General features: G+C 36.3%; 1 protein-coding gene across 1 annotated transcript; it reads left to right on the forward strand.

Moving 5' to 3' along the window:
• Positions 1–11,069: 11,069 nt before the first annotated feature.
• wrnip1 (WRN helicase interacting protein 1) lies at positions 11,070–22,312 on the forward strand. The gene is made up of 7 exons (XM_053505645.1): positions 11,070–11,824; positions 14,214–14,408; positions 15,812–16,035; positions 19,767–19,981; positions 21,263–21,418; positions 21,602–21,681; positions 21,768–22,312. Exons 1-7 carry the CDS (start codon positions 11,207–11,209, stop codon positions 22,044–22,046), a joined length of 1,767 nt encoding a protein of 588 aa, XP_053361620.1. The 5' UTR covers positions 11,070–11,206; the 3' UTR covers positions 22,047–22,312.
• The last annotated feature ends 1,753 nt before the right edge of the window (positions 22,313–24,065 follow it).

Genomic DNA, 24,065 nt, shown 5'->3' on the forward strand with positions numbered 1-24,065 from the left:
TGTAGTTTAACGTGTTCTAAAGTCTTAACCAATGAGCTACACCTGATACACCCTGTCCCCTGTCTTTACCATACTTGCATATTGAATTGTTGTAACCAAAACAATATAAATATGATTCTATACTGTATTATCCTAGACTAACTCTAAACATATAGCCCGTAGTCACTCAAAACATATACAGTAAACATTCACCAGGCTGCAACTTTTAGTTTCCCAGAAAGTAATATCTGAATATGAACAGCAGAGGGAACTGCACACCTGTCCCAGCAAAAAAGAAGACTGCTGATTATATTAAATGCAAAAATAATGATCATTATTAGGATGCAACATTTTACATTAAATTCTCCACGTCTTAATCATTTGATTTTTACACAAATTGATTTGTAGGTGTTTATTTAGGGATTGTGACTCGCCCAGTAACAGTGACCAAAGCATACAGTGTTTGAGGTTATTTTAAACTTTGCCTATATAAGATCCAGTGTGTGAAAACCATGCTGAAGTCATTTTTGTAATTCACTGTTTTCTACATTAAATCATTATACAATCTATGATATTATGGAAAGAAAAACATAGTTTGTTATTGCTTTCAGTATAAAGAGAAAGAATGAAATAGGGCTTCATGGAATGTCTCCATAATAAAGAAAAAGTGCACATCTATTTTTTTTTACAGGTTATAAGAAAATCTTTACACAGCAATTCTTGTGTGATATACAATTATCAAACATGCAATTACCCAGTCAACCAATCATGTGGCAGCAGCTCAATTTATAAACCAATTGTAAAAAAGGCTAAGATTTTCTTTTTTCTAATCATTGGCTGTCGAGATGTTGCTTTGTGATTTTGCTTTTCGCAGACATGTTGTTCATTAAATGTCTTTAGTTTTTTTTTATTACTTTTTCTTCCGTTCTTTAAAGAACACCATGTATGAAAGTTATAATAATGAGGTAAATAAATTAATAAATCATTGATTTGTCTCATGTGTGAAATTCCCCTATTGGGAGTTTCTGAGATGTTCACACCAATCCATTTGGTAACAACAGACACGCTATGGTTAAAGTCACTTGGATCATAATTTATCCCATTCTAATGTTCGATGTGAATATTTAAAAGAAGCTACATGATTGAATGACTGGACAACTACATGATAGGCCTGTTGTTACTAATTGATATTACTTGGGCTAATTTCTCATGACTCTCTAAATGTGACTGACATAGCATACAGTATGTGGATAAGACAAAAATCCAATACTTTTGCCAATAATTATTAAAATTGTTCCTATTACCGTGTGTAAGATTAGTCCTGTCAGAATTGAGCTTTAGACACAGTAAGGATGATTTTAAAAGTTCTCTAGACATAGCTCAGCTCTTTAACTGGGACAGGTATTTAGATAACAGATCTGTCCTTAGGTTCAGACCAAAATATATAATCATACATTAGTTTTAGTTCTCGAAGATAAATTATTGGGTTGCTTCGTGTTCACATTGTCATTTTAAGCCAAATCAAAAGACACAGCAGAAGGCATGTGAATTAAATATGGTGGTATCTGTATCAGCTAAAAACTCATGAAGAGTCTTTAAATTTAACATTTTCTGGAGAATAAAATGGTGGCCAATGTCCCTTATTTATTTATTTATTTATTTATTTATTGCGACTAGATGTAATTCAGACTGTCACAAGTGGTGACTGCCCCCCACAATAAACAAATAATTCAATAAGCAAATAAATAAATAAAAGACAAGTAGCAATTATTAATCCTTTAAAAGACCCTCCCCTCTTCTGCATCTGCCTGCCTGGTATGAGAGCACAGGACCATGCGTGATAATACAGAAAGGCTGTGTTCAATAACAAGAGCACTCAAAAAATATACTGTATGCCATTTTGTTAAAAGATTCAACTGTCATACATTTGTGAACATTTTCCAATCACTCTTGTCATTGGAACATGGATTGGAGTAACCCCTGCTGGGCTATCATATGCACACCTGTTCTCTCGCGCACTGTCCATAGTGATGTCCTTGAACGCTTATTTAATGTAACATTTTATTTGGCATTAATATTTTTTTTCCTGTTTTAATCGTGGCAGCAGGTGACACGGTGGCTTAGAGGTTAGTACTGTCGCCTTGCACCCCCAGGGTGCATGGAGTTTGCATGTTCTCCCAGTGTTTGCGGGCTTCCTCTGGGTACTCCGGTTTCCTCCTACAGGCATGCAGATTAGGCAAATTGGAATTTCCTGTACTGAGTGTATGTATGTGCCCTGTTAGGACAGTTAGGACTTTTTCTCCCTTTCTGCCTGCCTCTACATCGGTACAACCATCATTATTAGGGAATGCTAGCAAAGAACACTTGGATTTTTCAATGACAATGACAACAAGTCTTTGGCACGTGGTGCATTCACATTTCAATTGAACCACACCAGAGTTCCTTTGGAAGAGGAGCAAGACACACCTTTCTATACGGTCTTGGTTCATTTGGTGTGAACCAAGGTTTGGATGGCAGGATTTACATTTGGTCAAGTGAACCTTATAAGACAACAACTGCACCAGAGTTAATTTTAATTGAACTAAATATGTTAAGTGTGAACACACTCTTACAGTAGTTGTAGTTATATTTACTTGTATGGTGGGACTTACTGAGGACACTGGCGCTTAAGAGTATTCAAGGTATTATTCAATAGTGGGCACCTCTTTGGTGGTGTGATTTGACCCTAACACAAATCTCCCAATCAATTAGCCAGTGAGCCAATACTGAGTTCTCTGACCTAGTAGAAACATTCCAAACTAAGTATATACCATTAACACCACAACTCCCCAATCAAATAAATTATTAGGTTATAGAACTTTTGTATGCGATGTCACAATCGGTCCACCATTGGCTGCCCACTTCCCGATGGCAAAAGGGACCATTCTTACCAGATGCCAGTGCCAAAGCCCAAATCTCTCTGTAGCTCATGATCAAGGGCACAACCTGTGCGTAATGATTGGTTCAATAACGTCTGTAGTGCACTGGCTTTCAATTTTATGTAAGCTTGAAATGTCAGTATTATCCAATGTTACCTGTGTATTATTTTATGAAACACATCATATTCCATAGTATTGTCTTGTTAACAACATAAGCTCTGAAAAAGCTAACTCTAATGCTATCAAATGACGTCAAAACCAAGAGGAATCGGATATTTGTACACCATCTGAGGTAATGATGTTATGATGACAAATAAAAGTACTGCAAATTATTATCCATATTAACTTTTCATCAATTTTCACATGCTCGATGGTCTTCTGAATAAGTTGCGAAGTTTACCACAACAAACTGCATATAAAAATAATTAGCAGAACAGAAGCTATCAGTTGCTAAGCCACTCTTTTATATGACAAAGCATCCAGTAATACAGTAGGTAATCATCAGGCAATCTTTTTTTTCTTTTACAAAATTCACCTCAAACCTAATTTTATCAACAAAAGTACACAGTAGGCTAGTGTCAGTTAAGAGTGCTTTCACCATCCACTGTTGTAACTGACATCATGGTAGGTCACAACATTTCTATCACATGTTAATCAATCTGTTTTATTGGACATTTCCATCAGTGGGTCAGTAATTCCTCATATCTCTACAGGGTGCAGGACCATCCTTGTACAACTGCAAATAACAATCAGTGTGGCTTTTCATCCCCTACTTAAAAATATCCTCTGTTTAATTCTCCTAAGCCTGTCACTGTCCGTCCCAGTTATAAATAATGAGTGTAAAGCCATATCAGAAATACATTCATTAAGTCCACGGAGTGTGAATATTATTGAAAGTGGATTTATATAGAGTACAATTTGAAAACAAATGAGTGTTTTATATATAGTATGAGATGAAAATAACTAGAGAGAGAAAGAGAGAGAGGTGGCATTTAAAGGTCAAAAGCACATGCTCACTAATGCAAAGGCTTTATCTTCCTAAACCTCATAATGCAATAGGAAAGACAACACAATCCTGCACACTCTCAGAGCCTGGGTCGTTATTCACATGCATACCATACCAGTAATAAAATCCACTGAAGTCCACAAACTTTACCACCTCTTAAATTGTATGAATCCTTTATACCACAGCTTTTTCTGGATTCTGGAAAAAAATATATATATTTTTATTATTAACTCTTCTTTGTATTTTTTTTTATTTCTTATATTTTAATGTTTTATGTTCTAATCCTCCAGGATGTGGATTCTTTTAAGAAACCGTGCACTCAGTTTTATTGATTTATATATATTTGTAAGTAGGTACTGTATAGAGAAAAAAAGTTAATGTGAAAAAGAAACAGTCTAGTTATTAATCAAACAAAGATGTTCATGACATGTCGAATTAAAAACAATGATAGTGCCGATATTCTAGTAAACCACAAGCCTAGTTTATTTCAACATTAGCATTTATGATTTTAAATCCATCCATTCGTCCATTATCGTCTATACCACTTTGGCACGAGGCAGGGTACACCCTGGACGGGGTCTCAATCCATTGCAGAACATACATATACATGCTGTAAACACTCACACTCATTCACACACTACGGGCAATTTGAGAACTCCAATTAGCCTAACCTGCATGTCTTTGGACTGTGAGAGGAAACCGGCGTACCCAAAGGAAATCCACCAAGAACAGGGACAACATGCAAACTCCATGCGCACAGAGATGGGAATCGAGATATTCAGTCGCTCCTGATTAGGGATCGAACCCGGACAGTGGAGGTGCAAGGCCACAGTGCTAACCACTACACAACCGTGCCGCCTTGATTTTAAATCGGGCTAGCTAATTAGCTGCTACTAGCTTAAAATGTTGTGAGGGGTAGTTATCTTGAAGGGAAAAAAAATTCAAGTGTGAAAGCACCCTAACATTATTTTAGTCATTTTTTCCAAGATGAGATTAGGCGTAATTATCAGCTGTTTCATCGTCTTGTGAGAATTAGGTCCAGACAGTCAGAAAACATTCCATGCTTAATTCCTGTCAGCAGGGAAGTTGAGTTCTTTGTACTAAATGTTCTGGCTTATGATTCTGAGACAGCAATGTGGTTAGATTTACAAGCCAAAAGGAGACTTTCCAATTGCAGTTGTGAGTATTTGATTTGATTTTTAAAATGCATTAAATATCATCATATTTTTTTATCTAAGATAAAAGTCATAGTATATTATAACGTAGGAAATTGTTGATGCATGACAGAAACCTTTACAAATGAGGATAAAAATGTGCGTTAAGGAGAGAATTTGCTCGTCTTATTATTCTGCACTTGTCACCATGTTGTAAAAGCGTAAAGACTTTTTAGCAGGTGCTGACAACTGGCTATCTTTTCCTCCACTGACAGTAACCTATTCCTCAGCCTTCCTTTCCTAAGAGTGCAATGAAAAGAAACAGACCAGACTGCATTTAGCAATATTTATGCCAGTGATGTACTGTACACTGTGAGACATGTGATCGTTGGCACACAGTGATGATCGTGTCACAGGAGCTGACAAGCCTCACATTGTTTTCCGAAGTTTCCAGAGCAATACAGAATGATTTACTTGATGTGTTCATTTTTATGTAGATTTGCCTATAATGAACTGTACCACCCCCTTTTTCTATGAAATCACCCCCTTTTTCCTTATTATTATATTAAGTTAAGCATAAGATTTGGTAATTATCATGAGAAAATTGTAGATTTGATTCGTCTGACAGGTGGCTCCTCTTTCGAACTCTCTTATTTCTTGTCCAAGGATGAATCTCTTGTCAGCACAAGCAGCTCAGTGCTGAGTGTTACATCAGTGACAGCATGTGATGGGAACGTAATGATCTATAAATGGTCTTGTATGCTTTTAAAACTGATACTATGGGCATTGCGAGTGTGTGGCTTTGTGGTTACAGTGCAACAGAAAAATAATCACTATGCTACAGTACTGTGAAAAAGTCTTACACCTCCTCTCATTTCTTCATATTGAATTACATTTAAATGAAAGGGATGACAACAAATGTTTTACTGTGACAGGCTGCTGAGTGCCTTAACATACAACAAAAAAAAATTATAGTATATGTAAAAACCTCAGCAGTAAAATCATTGCTGAATTCGTCTTTTCCAACACAGCATTCAGCATCACCAGTGTACTAATCACCGGCCTGTCATCATCTGCACCTGTTTCTCACTGGTGCATACCTTAATTTAGATTTTATTTTTTTTATATATGCTTGGATAATTAATAGGTTACTACACGGCTCAAGAAAGTATTTTGGAAGCAGAAATAAGGTTCTGCTTAAGATGTTTGCACAGTGCTGTATGTCTGTAAATGTATTAGGTTTGTGTCGTAAAGTGACTACTTTTATCTCTTGAGTGAATTATAAGAATTATAACTCTGCTCCCGAAAATACTGTGAAAGATTGGAAAAAAGTAGAAATGTCTAAGGTGTCAGTTTAAGTTTTGACAGTTCCTAAACTTCAGCTCTATTTATAACTGATCTTCAACGTCTTTGCAAAACTGTCACTTCCACCATAATTATATCATTATTTTTTCAATAAACACATTAAGGGTTCTGAATTGTGCACTATAGAGTAAAATATTCCTTTTTTAGCACAACCTGGCAATATGTTAAAATGATTGGTTTTATTTATTTTAACCAAACGTGACTGAGCAGAAAAATTTTAAAAAGCATCATTTAGGCTAAGAAATACCGCAGATACACATGATCACAATTCGGTTGTTCTAGGTTACTTCTTTGACCAAAATAATAATAATAATAATAATAATAATAATAATAATAATCTTATTGTGAAAGGTCTCATTTTGTAAAAATGTAAAAAAAAATTAAAAAAAAGTAACTCATTAGTTTAGTGACTAAACTAATTTTTTAGCTATTCACGTTCAGTAACAAGCCATAACAAGCCATGTTCAGTAACAAGCCATAAAGTAGCACTAAGCACAAGGCACTTTACTAATCTTTTCTACATTTAATCAGATAATATAAATGACTTACATCTAAAACAAATTTATTTGTGACGCAAGAAAGATGAACCACTACAGCACCCCTTTGGGCACTGTATTGACCTTATTATTAGTAAAATCCAACAAGATGCTGGAAGGACACTAAATCTATCATTGTCTACCAAGTCTTCAAATGCCTCTGTTTAAAAATAAAGGTCTACCTGGGCATCTGAGGACGACAAGGATCTCCCTTTGCTGCGGTAGGAAAGTAAATCCCAGAGTTTGTGCCACAGGTAAGAAGCCATCAGACACATGCTGCTCAGGAGCCAGATTTCTCTTCCTCTCAGGAAGTTCTCCATGTGCGTACTCCAGATCTTTTGTGGTCTTCTGTAGGCAGGAAGCTGCTGAGCTCAGAGTCTCAGAGAGGAGGGGTATGATGAGTGACTTGATATGCTAATGTGAGTCGATCTATTCTAAAAACTATACCGGACTCAGAGCAAATCAATCACCTGCCGTTTCCCCTGTCCAACACATGCATTCTGCTACTCCCCTTTTACAAAGGACAAGTGTACTTGTCTCATGTGATAAGCGGGTGACAGGTGTTGGAGTGAGAATGTTAGGACACACCTCTCTCTCTCTCTCTCTCTCTCTCTCTCTCTCCACCGTGTCTATGGATCTTTTCTTAAATAAAGCAACAGTTAGAACAACAACTGCTGCTACTAATGAGCAATCTGACATTATGCATAAATAAAGTGTTTCGTCATTAAAGTATAAACTGCTTCAGATTGTTTAATTGGGAAGGTAACCTAGTTTAATTTGGTGAAATGCTCCAACTTCAAAGTGCTTAGAGCTTCACTCTAACATCTTACAGGTATTTAAACTAATTACAAACTTTGTTCTATGTCTTTCATGAAATTTTTTTTGTTTGGTATTAACTGCATGCGTTCTCCATCCATTCATCGATCCATCCATTCTCTATGCCACTTATCCTATGTATGGTTGTGAAAACCCTGGAGCCTATCTCAGGGTATCTTAGGGCACAAGGCAGGGTCAACTCTGGGATGAAGTGCCTCAAACACAGAAACACTTCAATCATACCCAATCATGAGCTATCAGTTTGCCTATTGTGCATGTCTATGGGAGGAAACCGGAGTACCTGGAGGAAACCCACCAACAATGGGGAGAGGTGAGATTTAAATCTGCGTTCCTGGAAGTGCATACATGAATGAAAGTGTATCCCATAGGGTACATATGTTGAGGCAGGTATTTACATTAAACATTTGAGTAACTTCTTAGAAATATCAAAACAGCAAACAAATAGATCAGGAACAAGGGAAGTGATATACAGTAATTTACATTTACATTTAGGCATTTGGCAGATGCTCTTATTCAGAGCAACTTACAAAAGCAATGTTGTCATTGTCGAGTGACAGAAGTTGATATAAACGTATCTGCGCATGTACAGAGAGCTGAGAGAGTCTGTGAAGATTAATTGTGACTGTGATTTATTATAGTAATGTTAAGTATGTGAGCTGCCTTACCCATGGTCCAAGCATAACATATTGGACCACACACACACATTTATTGAAGGGAATATATTTTTTTTTCCAACCATGCTGTTTTTACAATTTACTGTATTTCAAATCCTTCTCTGTATATCCTGGGAACTATTATTGCTTTCTCAGACATATGATCCATGCACGTGAAAAGTGCTGAGTGCACACATGAGATTTTGGGAACTAGTATTGATTTTAGGAACTGCGTGTACGTACAGTATATGTGTCCTTTGAACACATATCTTTCTAAAGATTGCTTTTCATGACTGATATTGTTACTACTAGTGCAGAATGCTCTTGGTAATAATGTTACTTGTCGATTTTGTTTGAAATAATGCCATTGGGTCATTTTACCCTGAACAGTAGACATTTAAAGGCACCCTAGTGCCATCCTGTGGACCATGCATGAAACCGTTGAACCTTTGAAAGTGTGGAATGTGAAATGCAGTAGACAGAGTGTAATATCCTTCAGCTACTTGAGTTTATACAACAGGTTCACAGGAACCTTTTCTTCTTTTTTTTACATGAAGAGCACACATTGTGAAAGGTCTGTTATAGATTCCAGTCAAGGGTTTATTACAGTCAGCTTGTACAGTGTGGTAAGTTATATTTCAAGTGTTTATGTTCAACCTACCTGTAACTCAGTGAGTTTAATCTCCCAGAAGCAGCGCATGTCCTCCACTATGTCCAGGGGGAGGAGGATTCCTGCCTTTGGTCTTGTCTGCTCGTTGGAAGACAATGACTCTGAAGCTCTGCTCTTCTGTACTGCGGTTACTTCAAAACTCAGAGTCTCACGACAACACTTCTTATCCGAGCTACAAAGACAAACATGATTTTTAGATCTACAGTGTAAAAGAAGTGTCAAACATCAGGACAGATGTTATGTGCAGGTATGGGGCACAAGACGCTTGCTTTGCGCCTAAGCATTGTAGATTTTGTTTTACAAAATCTGTTGTGCATTTTTGGAAAATTTAAGAAATTGACAATCAACAATAAAAAAAATAAAATAAATGCAATTGTATGATTGAAACAGCAGATCACGTCGTCATATTGTAAGCAGATATTAGAGAGAAGAAGAAGCAAAATACATTTCATTTACACTATTTAAACAGCAGATAGAGTCACTCGGTTTATATTGTAGACAGTTAAAAATGGGAAAAGTACCAAATGCGGTTACGGGATTTAACCAGCCATTACGTTGAGTTTATTTGTTGGCGGCTATTAGAGAGAAGAAGAAAAATGTACATAAAATGCAATATTGCATGCCGTGTTTAAGAGTGTAGGTGCTAACGGAAAAATAAGAAGAATTAAACAAAAAGAAGAAACATTAAATTCAGTTACACTATCTGACTGGAAGATTTGTTTCTGTGTGTGTAAAATAATTAATATTTATTTTATTTAAATTTATTCTACAGGTTTTATTAGAAATTACTATATACATGTACAGTATTGTCAAACCATTGCAGAATATAAAGAAAACTGTTAGCAACACATTGAAAAACAAATCTGAGTGTTGTGATGGTAGCAAGTTATTGGGGGGAAAAAAATCATTAAATGCAGTTACAAGATTTAAACAGCAGATGTCGCATTCATGTCAGGTTGATATCCTAAGCAGTTATTAAAAAGAAGAAGAAGAAGGAGAAGAAGAAGGAAGAGAAAAAAGGTTAAAATGCAGTTTTACAATGTAAACAGCAGGTGGCGCCTTTATGTCCGGTTTATATTGTATGCAGTATTGTTTTTGTTTTTTTTAATGAAGAAGACTCAAATGCAGTTATACGATTTAAACAGCAGATGGCGCCTTCATGTCCGGTGTATATCGTAAAAAGTTATAGAAATAAAAAAATATCTTTAACTGCAGAACTAAATTTCTGTATTTTTTTTATTTTATATACATTCATTTATAGCTAATATCTTAGTACTGTTGTGTTTTTTGTTATGTTATTTAACCTTTTTATCTATTTTATTTAAAACACCCTTAAATAAAAGTTTCAAATGCAGTTATAAAATTTAAACACCAGGTGGCACTTTTACGCCGAGTTTAGATTGACGGATATTCGGGGGAAAACATAAAATGCAGTTACACGGTTTAAACAGCAGATGTCGCATTCATGTCAGGTTTATATCGTACGCAGTTATTTAAAAAAAAAGAAGAAGAAAAAAAAGCATTAAACGCAGTTATACCATAGATATGCAGTTACACGATTTAAATGTCCTTTAAATGCCTTTATGTCCGTGGTATATATCGTTAAGGGTTATTGGGAAAAAGAATATCTTTGACTGCAGAACTAAACGTCTGTATTTTTTATTTTATTTACATTTATTTATAGCTAATATTTTAATATTATGTTTTTATTGTCTCTTTTTTATTTTTATATATCTTTTTAAAACTATTTTATTTAAAACATGTTTAAATAAAAAGTTTCAAATGCAGTTACACGGTTTAGACAGCAGATGGCACCTTCACGCCGTGTGTAGGCGCTTAGGGGAAAAGATAGAAGAAGAATTACAGCGAGCGAAAAAAAGAAAACTGTTATCAACACGTGTAACTTACAGCCCCAAGTGCTAAGATAAAAGACTGAAACTAAGGAAATATAAATAAAATAGTACTAAAGATAAACACACGTTCATTATTTCGTTTCTTTCTTTATTTGGAGAAAAAAAGAATAAGAAACAGTGCATCCTACTTAGTGCACTAATTTAAAGTGATTTGGGACTGAATCTGTAGTTTGTAATGCCTGACGTCAGAATCACTTGGCGGGAGTCGCTTATAACGGTAATAAAGATGGCGGAGGAGGCGGCAGGCAGTGTGAAGTGTCCTGTGTGTGCTGGGGAATTTAAGTCGAGCAAAATTAACGATCACTTGGATAAATGTTTGGATCAGAGCTGGAAAAGCGAGGACGAGCCTCCGGCTAAAAAGTCCCGCGCTAGCAGCGAGACAGAGAGCGACCCTGGAGCTCCTGGAGAAGGGACTTGTGGGGCGGGAGTGAAACCGAGTCGACCTCCGGTGTTTTCACTGTTCAACAGCAGCAGCAGCAAGTCGTTATCATCGTCCCAACAGAGGAGTGCTGAAGGAATGACACGCGGTACAGCGTCGCCTAGCAACGCGCACGCCAGCGCCACACTTCCGGGTTCGGAAGCAGAAACCCGGAAGCAGCGTGATGAAGCCGAGCTGCTTAAACAGCGGCTGCTGAGCGCAGACAAACCTCTGGCGGAGAAGATGAGGCCCAACACCCTGGAGGAGTACTTTGGACAGAATAAGGTGTTAGGAGAACACACACTGCTCAGGGGTCTGCTGCAGTCACAGGAAGTTCCCTCTCTCATCCTGTGGGGACCGCCTGGATGTGGAAAGGTCTCTCTCTCTCTCTTTATCTTTCACTCTCTCTCTCCCTTTTGTATATATATTGTGTGTGTGTTTGTTGTTGTTGTTGTTGGAAAATAATCAGCAACAGGTCCATGTAATGAAAGATGATTGTTTCCATAGCAACACATCATGAAGTGTTCCTCATACTGCCTGTTACAAAGCACTGACACTGGAGACTCCTTCCAGACACATTAAAAACATCTTCAGGATAGTTTAGTAACATCATCGTATTTCAATCGGGTCTTGTGAATTAGTCATTACTATAGAGACCGTACCATCTTCCCTTTTCTCTCTTAAAGACAGTAAGAGGGGGAACGTAAGACAGCTTGTCATGTGACAAATTACTTATTTGTTTATTTAATTATCAGTTGTATAATTTATGAACAATTACAAACCAGTTACCTTGACAACCGTGTCAATAACTTCACTATTGCGATAAAAGCGCACGCTTGTTGTGTACGGTTAACATCATAAGCAGTGTAAGCTTATGAGGATGGGTTAGACGTATGAGGACTGGTTGGACTTTAATCACTGCGATTGTGACAGAGTAAAAATGTGTAACTGTTTTTTGTATCACTTTTTTTAAAAGTAAATTTTTTTGAATGTCAAAAAGAAAAAAAAAACTTTATATATCAAACTTGACAAAGTAAGCAGAAAAACTAATCCTTGGCGCCGAGAAAATTTCCAGGACTGATATTTAGGCCATGGTGTCCTGGCCTCGGGTGCTGACAGTGAAACCTCTCCAGCTGCTGTGGAACGTATAACCCAGCCTAGTCCTGTGCCACCATATCAAAGATAACCTAGTGTTTTTTCCTCCTCCTGCCTGTTGGGGGTTCATCGCTTTATATAGTCCAGACTGTGTACTTTGACACCGATATGTCCTTTCCATTGCCTCACAGTAGTAATGTTTATATCGCTGTACTTTACAGCTCGAGAATAAAGCTGGGTCAATAGTGTTTCCCTGTGCAAGGTGACGAGAGTCTCAGGAAAATTCAGTAAACATCTGAATCTCCTGATTGTGAGTCAAATCTGAATTCTCTTCCCATTGCTGTTGGTTTTGAACAATAAGCCTGTTCCTGACATGTCTAAGGATACATGTTGAAAAATGCGACCCTTTAATTATTTGATAAAGTTGAATCTGTGTCAAAAGAATAAAAAATTCACTCCAAGACTGATTTGTAATGCTACATGTAAAATTCTGTGAATTTTACAGATAGAATCTTCAACTAGATGAAATCTGAATAGAAGACAAATTCCCCATGAAGAGAAAACAAATATGTTATTATTCATGTTTTAGAATAAACCTCTTAGCTTTAAGTGACCAGTTAAAGTTCATACCTAATGCAAAAATAAATTGCAATATATATATAATGTGCTGTGTGGGAAAAAATATTGGAGCACCTGACCTGATTATTCAAAAAGCATGAGTAGAATAATCAGTTCAGGTGTCCAAATGTATTTTTTATTTATTTATTTATTCTGAGTTTATTTATTCTTCTATAACATTTACATTTAAGCTATTGGCAGCTCTAAGGTTGTTAATCATGTTTTACATCTGTTGTAAACCTGGCCTAAGTGTGCATTGCTGTTTAAAATGAGCCAGCTCTCATTTCTTGATATTAATAAAATGAAAGAAATGACAGCAATGTTTTTACTGTGACAAGGTTGCAAAGTGCCTAAAGACACAATCTTTGTGGCTTAACAAATATTCCTCTGAAACTGGTCAGGTGCAGGGACTGGACTAAAAATGACAGCCAAAAAAGTCCTTCAGGAAGCCTGGAGAACTATTTCTCACGACTATGTGAAAATGCAAGGAGGTCTACCTCTTTGGAAGCAAAATATATGAGAGCTGATTTTGAACTGTATCGTACGTCAGGTGCATTGTCTGTCCTAGTCAACAAATCAGCACCACTCCTTGACAGGCAGCGATCGCTCAGTTTACTTATAAATATAAAAGCAACACTGTTGTTTTGTTTAGTGGGAACTTTTAAGGCCTTGCTTAAGAGGAAGAATCGTGAATATGGACGAGGCAAAAATCACATCCTGGTTTATTTATTGATCTAAACTTTAAAATAAATGAAAATATTAAAAAACCTTATAGTTTTTTAAAGGTCTTAGATTTATAAAAATTCTTTCAATTTTACTTATCCCTTGACCATTCTGTTTCAAGGTCTATGTAAATGAGCTCCTGTTAAGCCCCACCCCTCCAGGGAACAGAGCTGAGCTAAACAAGCCAGGGGAGGGCTCTTCTTATATGAGGTCATATTATGGGGAAAATCTAACCAGCTTAAGTTTGGATTTTTCTTTTCGGATTACTGTCTACAAATTCTTAGTATGTTTCAGAACAGAATGTTGACTTTAGTTTTTTAATTTACAGACAACTCTGGCTCACATCATCGCCAGCTCCAGTAAAAAGAAAGGCACAGCACGCTTTGTGACCCTCTCAGCCACGAGCACGTCGACCAACGAGGTGCGGGAGGTGATTAAACAGGCACAGAACGAGCTACGCCTCTGCAAGAGGAAAACTATACTGTTCATCGACGAGATACATCGCTTTAACAAATTGCAACAGGTCAGTTCTAGTCAAGGTTTTTTTTTTTCGTTTATCATCTTTAATTCATTTAGCTCTTCTGTATCTAACTGCACATGCTCACTACATGGAGTATGAAGGAGTATTTGAAGTGGAAACCCTATCTCATGCACTATATGACAATAAAATGACATTCTAAAAAACTAGATAAGCTACATTTTATATTTAAATTTAGAAGAATATGAAACTATGTTAACTATGAAAAAAAAAAGTATTTTACTTAGTTAAACATACAAGGTGTAAGGAAAATATTTTGGGCTTACCACATAACCAATGAAGTGGACAAAAATGGCATGTGTGTCATGAATAAACAAACTGCAGGTTTCTTCACAATCCATTTGTAAAGTGAGACATCTTTGAATCATTTTACACATTTTGCCAAACAGTCAAACTACGCACGGTGTTCAAGTCAAACCGGGACTTGTGATTAAAAAAATTCTCATGAAAAAAGATGTAAAGGAGGAGCACCATAGAACGGTTCAAATGTGTAAAGAACTCCTGTACAACTGTACATCTGTGAGAGGTGATGACAGCCGAGGTGGCTCAGAGCCACTGCACTCATTCCTATGAACATTCAGTAAGTGAAATTCCTGCTTCTTGAAAATTGATGGATACCTTGTCACTAATTTGCAGAGGACACGCATCTGTCTGTGGCAAAAGTGCATACACTCATTCACCAATAACATTACAGGAACTCGGCTGGGAGTTATTGCCACATCAACCATACATACAGTCCTGACCACGCTCCAAGCCATTTCTACATGTTTGGGCCATTAAAGGTGTTCCTGGGAGGCCAGCATTTTAGTCTGATCATAGCTCCAGTATACTGAGAGAACTTTCTACCTTGATGGTATCCAAGCACTAGTTAAACACTGAGATAAGTGCATTAGTGCAGCAGAGGATTTATATAGAGAAATAATAGGAGTTATACTCTCATGACTGTGTTCTGTTATTCAACACAATAAAAAGTCCTGAACACCCCTCATATATGGCATTAAATGATTACTGAAGTAATGCAGTTGAGTAATTTGGCTATCCTACTTACAAATTGGAGCAATGTAAAAAATAAATAAAAAAGATATCAGCTGGAAATCATTTGGAATTGTCACAAAATTTCTACTTAAAGTAAAGGAAAACTTGCGGCTTGTAAATATAGTCGGATTGGATTCCAAAAGCATTACCAGTACATTATTTTACATTTTATAAAATCCATCTGTATTGGTCCTTGAAGATTTTCGCTTTAATTTCATGCACTTTTAACCCTTTAAAGTTTCAAGGATAAAGATTCACTGCGATGTATTTTTTCACTCACCTTTCATAAGCAGTCATACTGTAGATGCTCAGCACTGTTTTGTCTTTCCCCACCATCCTCTTCCTGTCCTCAGGACACGTTCCTGCCTCACGTGGAGTGCGGGACGATCACGCTGATTGGAGCTACCACGGAAAACCCGTCGTTTCAGGTGAACAGTGCACTACTGAGCCGATGCAGGGTTCTGGTCCTCGAGAAGCTGAGCGTGTCGGCTATGAGCTCGATATTGCGCCGGGCCGTGGATTCACTCGGACTGATTGTGTTACCGGACAACTGTTCGGGGACAGGACACTCTGCAGAGTAAGTGTGTATGTGTGTCTGTCTGTGAGTACACCTTGTTATCACTGCACGTGTGGAATTCTATCTGGCACTTAAATAATATATCTGCCTGACCACTGGTTGGCTGCAGGGATGTTCTGAGGCTTCTCATCATTCCTCATTTGGGTGTTTTATTGGCTGAAGCTGGCCTCCAGGCCCCGCCTTTCCTGTCTAATAGCCTTAGTGCAAGTGTTTGTGTGTGTTATGTTGGATTAAAAAGACACAGTTGGCAGGCGAGCAGGAGTGAGTGTCATGTTTTCGGAAGATCCATCTCCATGGAACCCCCTCAGTAAACATAATATTGTTTGTAGTTGCTATTGACTTTTCTTTCCTTACACAGCAATTTTTTATGTCATCAGTTAAATGTAATAAAATATGAATTTATAGTATTTGCACATATTTAACTTAATAATAAAAGAATAGCTTTTATTAATTAAAAAACAAACATGTTAATGTTCCAGCTGAAATATAACCCTGGATTTCAGTGTCTATGGATTTTTCCTTGATAATCAGATTTCAGAAAGTGTAAACATTTAAGTCCAGGCACTTGTCAATCATTTCCACCAGTGTTCAGATTTTCCAGCCCAAAAAAGTGGAAAAATATCTGTAATTCATGTTTATTAAAAATGATGTCAATCCACTAGGTTAGCTGTTAGTAGTTACCCACTACCTGTTAGTCTAACCATATTTACTATAGCTCTTAAAAATTGTACCTAGAGAGCCAGAGGAAGAGACTCATGGCATATGAGGTCACAAAAATGGAAGCTGAGTTGCTTGTTTAAGCTCCAGCCAACGCAAAGATGGAAAATGTGAAGACCCATCTGAATGCCTAAAAAATACTAAAACTTGAATTTTGCACAATAGGTCTAAACATTTTGTCTAAAAATAAATAAAATATATATTTTTTTATATAAAGGGGGGGGGTCTTTGTGCTGTACGTTGTGTAAGAAATAAACACTTAGGTTCGTGCTATTCTAGGAAAATAATCAGTGACAGATTTGTGTTTATTGAAGACTAACCCATACTTGTTAGCTATGCTTAGTACTGCGTTTACTGTTACTATGGCAACAGTAATAGTAGTGCAATCGCATGGATTTGTATTGTTGTATTAATCAAATTTATCTCAGGGAAAAAAATTCTCCTCTACATCCTGTCAAAATAATTTATAAAAATTTGAGAAATCTTTCAACATTTAATCATTTAAAGCTTTGTTTAGGACCTAATATTGCTACGGATTCACAGTCAGTTCCTTAGTTAATTTTTTTAATTTTTTTTATTTGGTTTATGAAACAAACTTGGACTATTAACAAGCCAAAATATTGTTTGTTTGTTTTTTACATATATAAATGTTAAACATTTCTTGCTGTTTCGTTAAGATGCATTAACTTTTCTCTAAACCTTTTTGTGTCACATGAAGTCAGCAGCAGGTCTAGAAGAAGTACGTTTTATTCCCAGCACAGCATTAATGGGTACATTGTGGTCTTAATCAATAACAAGCAGCAGTTTGTATTCAATAAGCTATCTTAGTTTATGCTCATCTGAGTTACTCTTCTCACATACACAATTATTCTTCTGCTAAAATTAGTAGTTGCAGAAGTCAAATCTTGCATCTGAGCGTACAAAGCTTGGGAGATTTACGATGTCCTGTCAGTTTTAAGAGAGCTCAGTGTCCTAATAACATCAGGAACGCGGGCAGATTCTTGGCCTTGTTTTCATACGTGTCATCTCTTGCTGGCTTAAACACTCCGTTCTGTTAAGTACTCACTCGGTTTTGAAATTAGCAAGGTGTCAAGTGGTGTGCCCCTCAAGAAGACCCAGTGCTTCCAGCTCCATGCTGTTCATACTACACTGTGCTGAAACTAGAAGCAAATGTGGATCATGAGGATTTATATTACACCATATAATTTCATGGTTGTTCCTGATTTTTATTTCTTTCTACAGTTTATATTAATGCTGAAGGGGTCCAAAATATGCAATATTCGTATGTTATGTAAATCCTTCATAACAGCTCTAATCTGAGGTGCTGTTTATTAATTGGTGATTTCTGAGGCTGTTGACTCTACAGTAAGTGAACTTCTCCTCTGCAGCAGAGGTTAGTTTTTGGACTTGCTTTCCTAGGAAGATCTTCATGAGAGTTTCAGTTTTATCATGGAGCTTGATGGGTTTTGCAAATGCACTTGACACAATACTGTTCTTGCAAGAACATTTCTGTTTTTTTATCTTTAAATAACAGCTGACTGCTGCTGTTGTTGTTGTTATTTAATTACTTAATGCCATGTGTGTTATTTCATAGTTTTTAATACAATAAATAAAAAAATACAATATTGTTCTAGCATATAGAAAATTAATCCAAACTTGTCTCCAAACTTTTGACACTTTTTGAATGTTTCGTGTGTGTTTGTGTGTGTGTGTGTGTTACAGTCCATTAGTCTCTGAATCTCTTTAGAATTTGCTAACGTGTCCCAGAAATTCCCTGAGAACCGACTCAACAATAACTTTACCCCTTCAAACTGTGTCAGAAAATCCAGCACAAACCCCATCTCAATTTCTGAACAAAATTCCACTGAGTAATCCGAGTAAACTTGTTAATGCGTACAGATCATCGGGTTGCCTGAGACATCCACAGTAGATCAGGAAGCCAAAATGCAGTTCATTACGATTAAGACTCAACATTTCATGTGTGATATGTTGATCAAGTTCTTTTATTAGGTGGGGGGTGGGGGGGGTATAAATAAAAGAAGTAGTTTATAATGTTTTTCCATAGGTTCAGTTTTATATTTGCTGATTCAGGTTCATTTTTTTTTCTTACTCGTTTATCCCCACTCACTTTTACAGCTTTGAATACTTTGTTTTTCATGACACCTGGATGCCTTTGTGAATTTCTCGTTAAAGCTTTTACGTCTTAGAAGAATGACATTTATAGTCTAGTTCCATTTTTAGCTTTACTCTAATCCTGGGTCTATAAATCAAAGGTACTTGGTAATTTTCAAGGTCACATAGACTTCCTGCTACTACAGGACTCATGATCAGAAATAGGGGTTGTGTCTGCAGTGTCTGTGCTTTAAAAGTCACAAACTGTTCTGATCATTTAAGGAATGTACCTTTTTTCTTTTTTTGGAGTACATAGGGTGATGAACATAGCTGATCTTGAGCACATAGCTCCAGTCGTAATGCTGGCCACTGGCCAATAAGCAAACACAATTCCTGTTATCAGGCTGACAAACCAGCACACACACGTGCCAAAATCTCACAGAAAGCTGAGGTTAAAAGTGTAGAGGCTAGTGTAAGAGGTAGTGTAAAAGAGGTGAAAGGGGTTAGTGTAAAAGCAAACGGTGACTAAATCTGGAATGGGATTCTTAAATGGCACAGATGGGTGTACTGGTCAGGTTTTTCTGGTGTGCTGGTGTCCTCCCTCTTGATGCTTGATCTTTTAAAGGAGTCATCACTCCATCTTTTTCTTTCTTTCTTGATTTCTTCCTTCTTTATTTCTTTTTCAGTTTTCAAGAATGTCACATTTTTTTTGTTTGTTTTTCTTTTATTATTTCTTTTTTTTCCTTGGTTTATTTCTCACTGATTTTTATATATGTTTCATTCTTTCTTAATTCATTTCTCATTCTTTAATCGATTGATATTAAGTTAAAATTTTATGTATGCATGGCATTAGATTCATTCCTCCCCCTCCTTTAGCGTGTTCTGTGTGTTTTTGTGCGCAGACGGCAGGTGTTTATAGAGCAAAAGGCTTTGGACACCATCGCTCACCTGTGTGACGGAGACGCTAGAGCGGCACTTAACGGCTTACAGCTGGCTGTGCAAGCATGCATGAGCAAGACCCTCAACAGAGAAACGCACACTCCTCAGGACACCGTGGTCCAGGAGGAGCATGTAAAAGAGGGTTTACAGAGATCGCACATTCTCTACGACAGAGCAGGCAAGTACAGAGTGTGTTTTAACTTGTTAGACCTTAAATGTATGATGTGGATGAAGAAATTAAATCATGCATGTTGGGGATTTATTAATACCATAAACCTGTGTGAAAAGTAGTTTTACAGATATACAGATTTATTTATTTACGATGTGTCTTTATCTCATTTAAGTGTATCAAGACTACATTGGTGCAAAAATGTTTTATTTTTTTAAGGATATTTAATACATGTAAAAAAAAAAAAAAAAAAAAAGGACATTAATTCCAAAATGGCATTAGTTTTACATTGATCTTAAGCGACCGATGCGAGGCAGCAGAATTTGAGCATTTTAGCACATTTTGGAGCTCTATTTTTGGTTAAAAAGCCAGATCATTACTACAGAGCTCATTATGTCGATAATTTTCCCTTGGTTAGAGACTTTGTTTATTTGATCAAAGTTTAATATTAACCTCTGTTTGTAGAAGTTTTTGATTAATTTAGTTTTATACAAACAAAAACGCACATTTGTTTACATTGTATATGACTTTTTAAATATGATTTTGTTTATTTACAATATGCAGAGAATCAGATTAAATTATAAATTATTTTGGAGTCAGAGAGGCCAGATTGAGGAGGTTTGACATGTTCAGAGAAGAGATTGTTATTATTATATAATTAGAAGGATGCTGAGGTTGGAACTGCCAGGCAAGAGGTCTAGAGGAAAACCAAAGAGGAGCTTTATGGATTTGAGAGAGGACATGAACTTAAATGGTGTGAGAGAAGAGGATGCAGAGGATAGGGTTCGATGGAGGCAGATAATTCGCTGTGGTGACCCATGTAAGGGAACAGCCGAAAGACAAAAAAGAAGAAGCATTGTCTTGACATGCAACAATGTCTATCTTGATTATCACAGTGATCTCCTGTTTGAGTAACGCATACAAAATTCAGGAGCTGTATAACCGTTAAAATCTACATCAAATCGGCACAATTCCAGAATTTTTTTTTTACCATGCATCTAGATTATAGAATTTATCTAGAATTTATTGAATGTCTTTTTTTGAATAGGAATTTCTTGTCTTTTGACTAACCAAGAGATAAAAAGGAAATAATAAAATAAATGGGAATAAATAAATAAGCAAGTAAATGGGTAGAAAAAAAATGAAAATGAAAAAAAAAAAAAGTGATGCACATATAATGGCAAAACAATAACAAAAATACGAGGAAAAGCTTTAAATGCACCACAATAGAGAAAGAAAAATTGTACAACTGAAAACTAATAATCAATATGTATCGTATCTGACGTACAGGTGAGGAACACTACAACTGCATCTCAGCCCTGCATAAGTCAATGAGGGGTTCAGATGAAAATGCTGCCCTCTACTGGCTGGGCCGGATGTTGGAAGGAGGTGAGGACCCGCTGTATGTGGCACGCAGGCTGGTGCGCTTTGCCAGCGAAGACGTAGGTGAGTCTGTCATGAACTTAAAAAAAAAAATTATAAAATAAAAAAAGAATATAGGAAGATTATATTTCCATGTATGGGTTTTCCTTTTTTTGTGATACCTAAATGTGAATAGAAAATAGCTGCACGGTTAAACTTTTCCACATCACCCGTGTAGAATATTCTAAACCGTAGCTCTTGTTGAAGGTTTGGCCGATCCTGCTGCTCTCCCTCAGGCGGTGTCTGCGTTCCAGGCCTGCCACTTCATAGGCATGCCCGAGTGTGAGGTAAATATTCTTCTGTGCTTGTAAGAATTTACACAACCTGTTTATATTACAATAAAATCATGGTAAATACCCATCTGCTTGTCTAGGTGATCCTAGCTCAGTGTGCGCTCTACCTGGCCAGGGCCCCTAAGTCTATCGAAGTGTATAGAGCCTATAACAATGTTAAAGCGTGTCTAAGGAACCACAAAGGCCCTTTACCCCCAGTGCCACTTCACCTCCGCAACGCTCCCACTAAGCTGATGAAGGAGATAGGCTATGCTAAAGGCTACAAATACAACCCAGCATTCAAGGGGCCAGTGGATCAAGAATATCTCCCTGAGGAACTCCGTGGCATCAACTTTTTCACCTGGACGCCATCTGACTAATGAACTCATCTTTTTGTATGTGGGGATGTTGGCTGCTTCATTTGCACTTTTGCAACTGTTCATGTTGTTAATAATTATACAATCTGCACTAATGCCATGTGTAATGTTCATTCATGACTTTCTGTCACTCATATAAGGTTTACATTTTGTTGTTTTTGTAATTAATTGTAATGTAATTAATTGTAATGAGATTACTTATACACACACACACTATATTCTAAAATTACTGTGTAATGTGTATTAATTTTTTTTTTTTTTTACACTTTGTCATAAAAAAGTGCCCAATTTTACAAACAAAAAAGGCAGTGACCTGCTTTGAAACTTAAAGAGTTAACTCTTATTCTTGTGCTGAAACATGACTAAATGTTGAAATATCTTATAACTATATTCAAACACAGACAGACACAAGTGGCCCTACATTGATGGCCTTGTAATTATTAAGAAAACTGGGATGGACCCATGCCATTGCCCTAGTAATCAAATATGAATATTATGTTGATGAGATGAACATACCTCTTCTCTTTTTTTTTTTTTTTTTTTTTTTTTACTGAATTCACTCTGTATTCAAAGTAAAAGGTTTTTTTGTTTTGTTTTGTTTTTGTTTTTTATTGTCCAGCTGGTGTCAGGGTAGAGCTCAGTGATAAATGCTTGGATGCTGTGGATTATCTTAAGCAAAATTGAAGTAAAATCTAATATAAACATCTAGTAACTGTCTGTACTGTCTGCTTTTTATCTTAATTCAGTGGTCCCCACCAAATTCAGAGAACAGTAATTGAGATCCACAAATGTGCCAAAGTGTGAAATAAATTAAAACCATTATTTCGGGGCTTGTCATTTTTACAGTATTTACAGTTTAAAATTGCAAATAGATTAATTTGAAATAAATGTGCCTAATTTATCTATGAAGCCTTTATTTTTTAAGGAAACTTTTTTGTGGTATAAAGCATTAGTTTTTGATTATATGAAAATCAAAATAGAAATCAGGACAGGACTAAAAGCACTGAAAATAAGATTGTTGCTGCCATGTGATAAAGATGTTTTGCATGAGGGCTTATCTCTATAAAACAACATGGTACAACACGTCCCTTACCAGAGATTTAAAGAACACCTGAAAGCACAGAGTTTCTTCTTAATACTTTCCTACTGGTAGGTAAAAGTAATTGTCATTCTGGTTAAGTTACATTTAATCATAAGTTATAGGGGTAGTCGAGGTAATTGCGGCCAAGCAAAATATGATTAGTTCCAGCTTCTTTGCAGTAATTTACTTAGTCTCATCTTGTGAATAATAAGGGTATAAGTTTGTTGTGTGTTTGTTTGGATTGTATAATCATTAGCCCACTATAAAAACATGATTTTCAGATAAATAAATCAACTGCTGCTGGAGAGGGTTTTTTTTTTTTTTAGTTTATATACAAAACATATGAAGTTACTAAGACTTCTGTTTATGGCTAAAGTTTATATAATTGTTTTCATATTAATTATTTTATATTTTTAAATCATCAAGCAGCTTGCAGTAAATATAATCTAAACAAACACCATAATAAGCACATTAACATCACCAATATTCTGACTAGTAACAGTTATCTTTTGAAATTACATAATCTGAGGCAATTGCAGTTGTTTACTTATATGGTACGCTAATATGCTCACTTGCTAATAATGTTTTTTAAACCTTATAAATGTAGAGTTGCCAAATAAAACATCAGAGATGACAACAATGCTATTCCAACTTCTTTTATTCACAGGTGAGAGTGAATATAATGCTGTGTGTGTGTGTGTGTCTGTATTTATACTGTAGACATTATAATCAGCACACATCTGAACACTGTACAGTATATTACCTTTCAGTGTTCTTTAATTAAAAAAAAAATCAGTGTTCCCTTATTGGTGTGGAACAAAGCAGAAATTATTTAAACAAACAAACAACAAAATCAGGGTTAATTTCTGCCTACAAACATTTTAAAATCTCTTCCACAGGCATTGTCCATTCTTTCCTGTTTGCCTCTCATAAAAAGTATT

Source organism: Clarias gariepinus, chromosome 1 (genome assembly GCF_024256425.1).
Source record: "Clarias gariepinus isolate MV-2021 ecotype Netherlands chromosome 1, CGAR_prim_01v2, whole genome shotgun sequence".
NCBI classification, from domain to species: Eukaryota; Metazoa; Chordata; class Actinopteri; order Siluriformes; family Clariidae; genus Clarias; species Clarias gariepinus.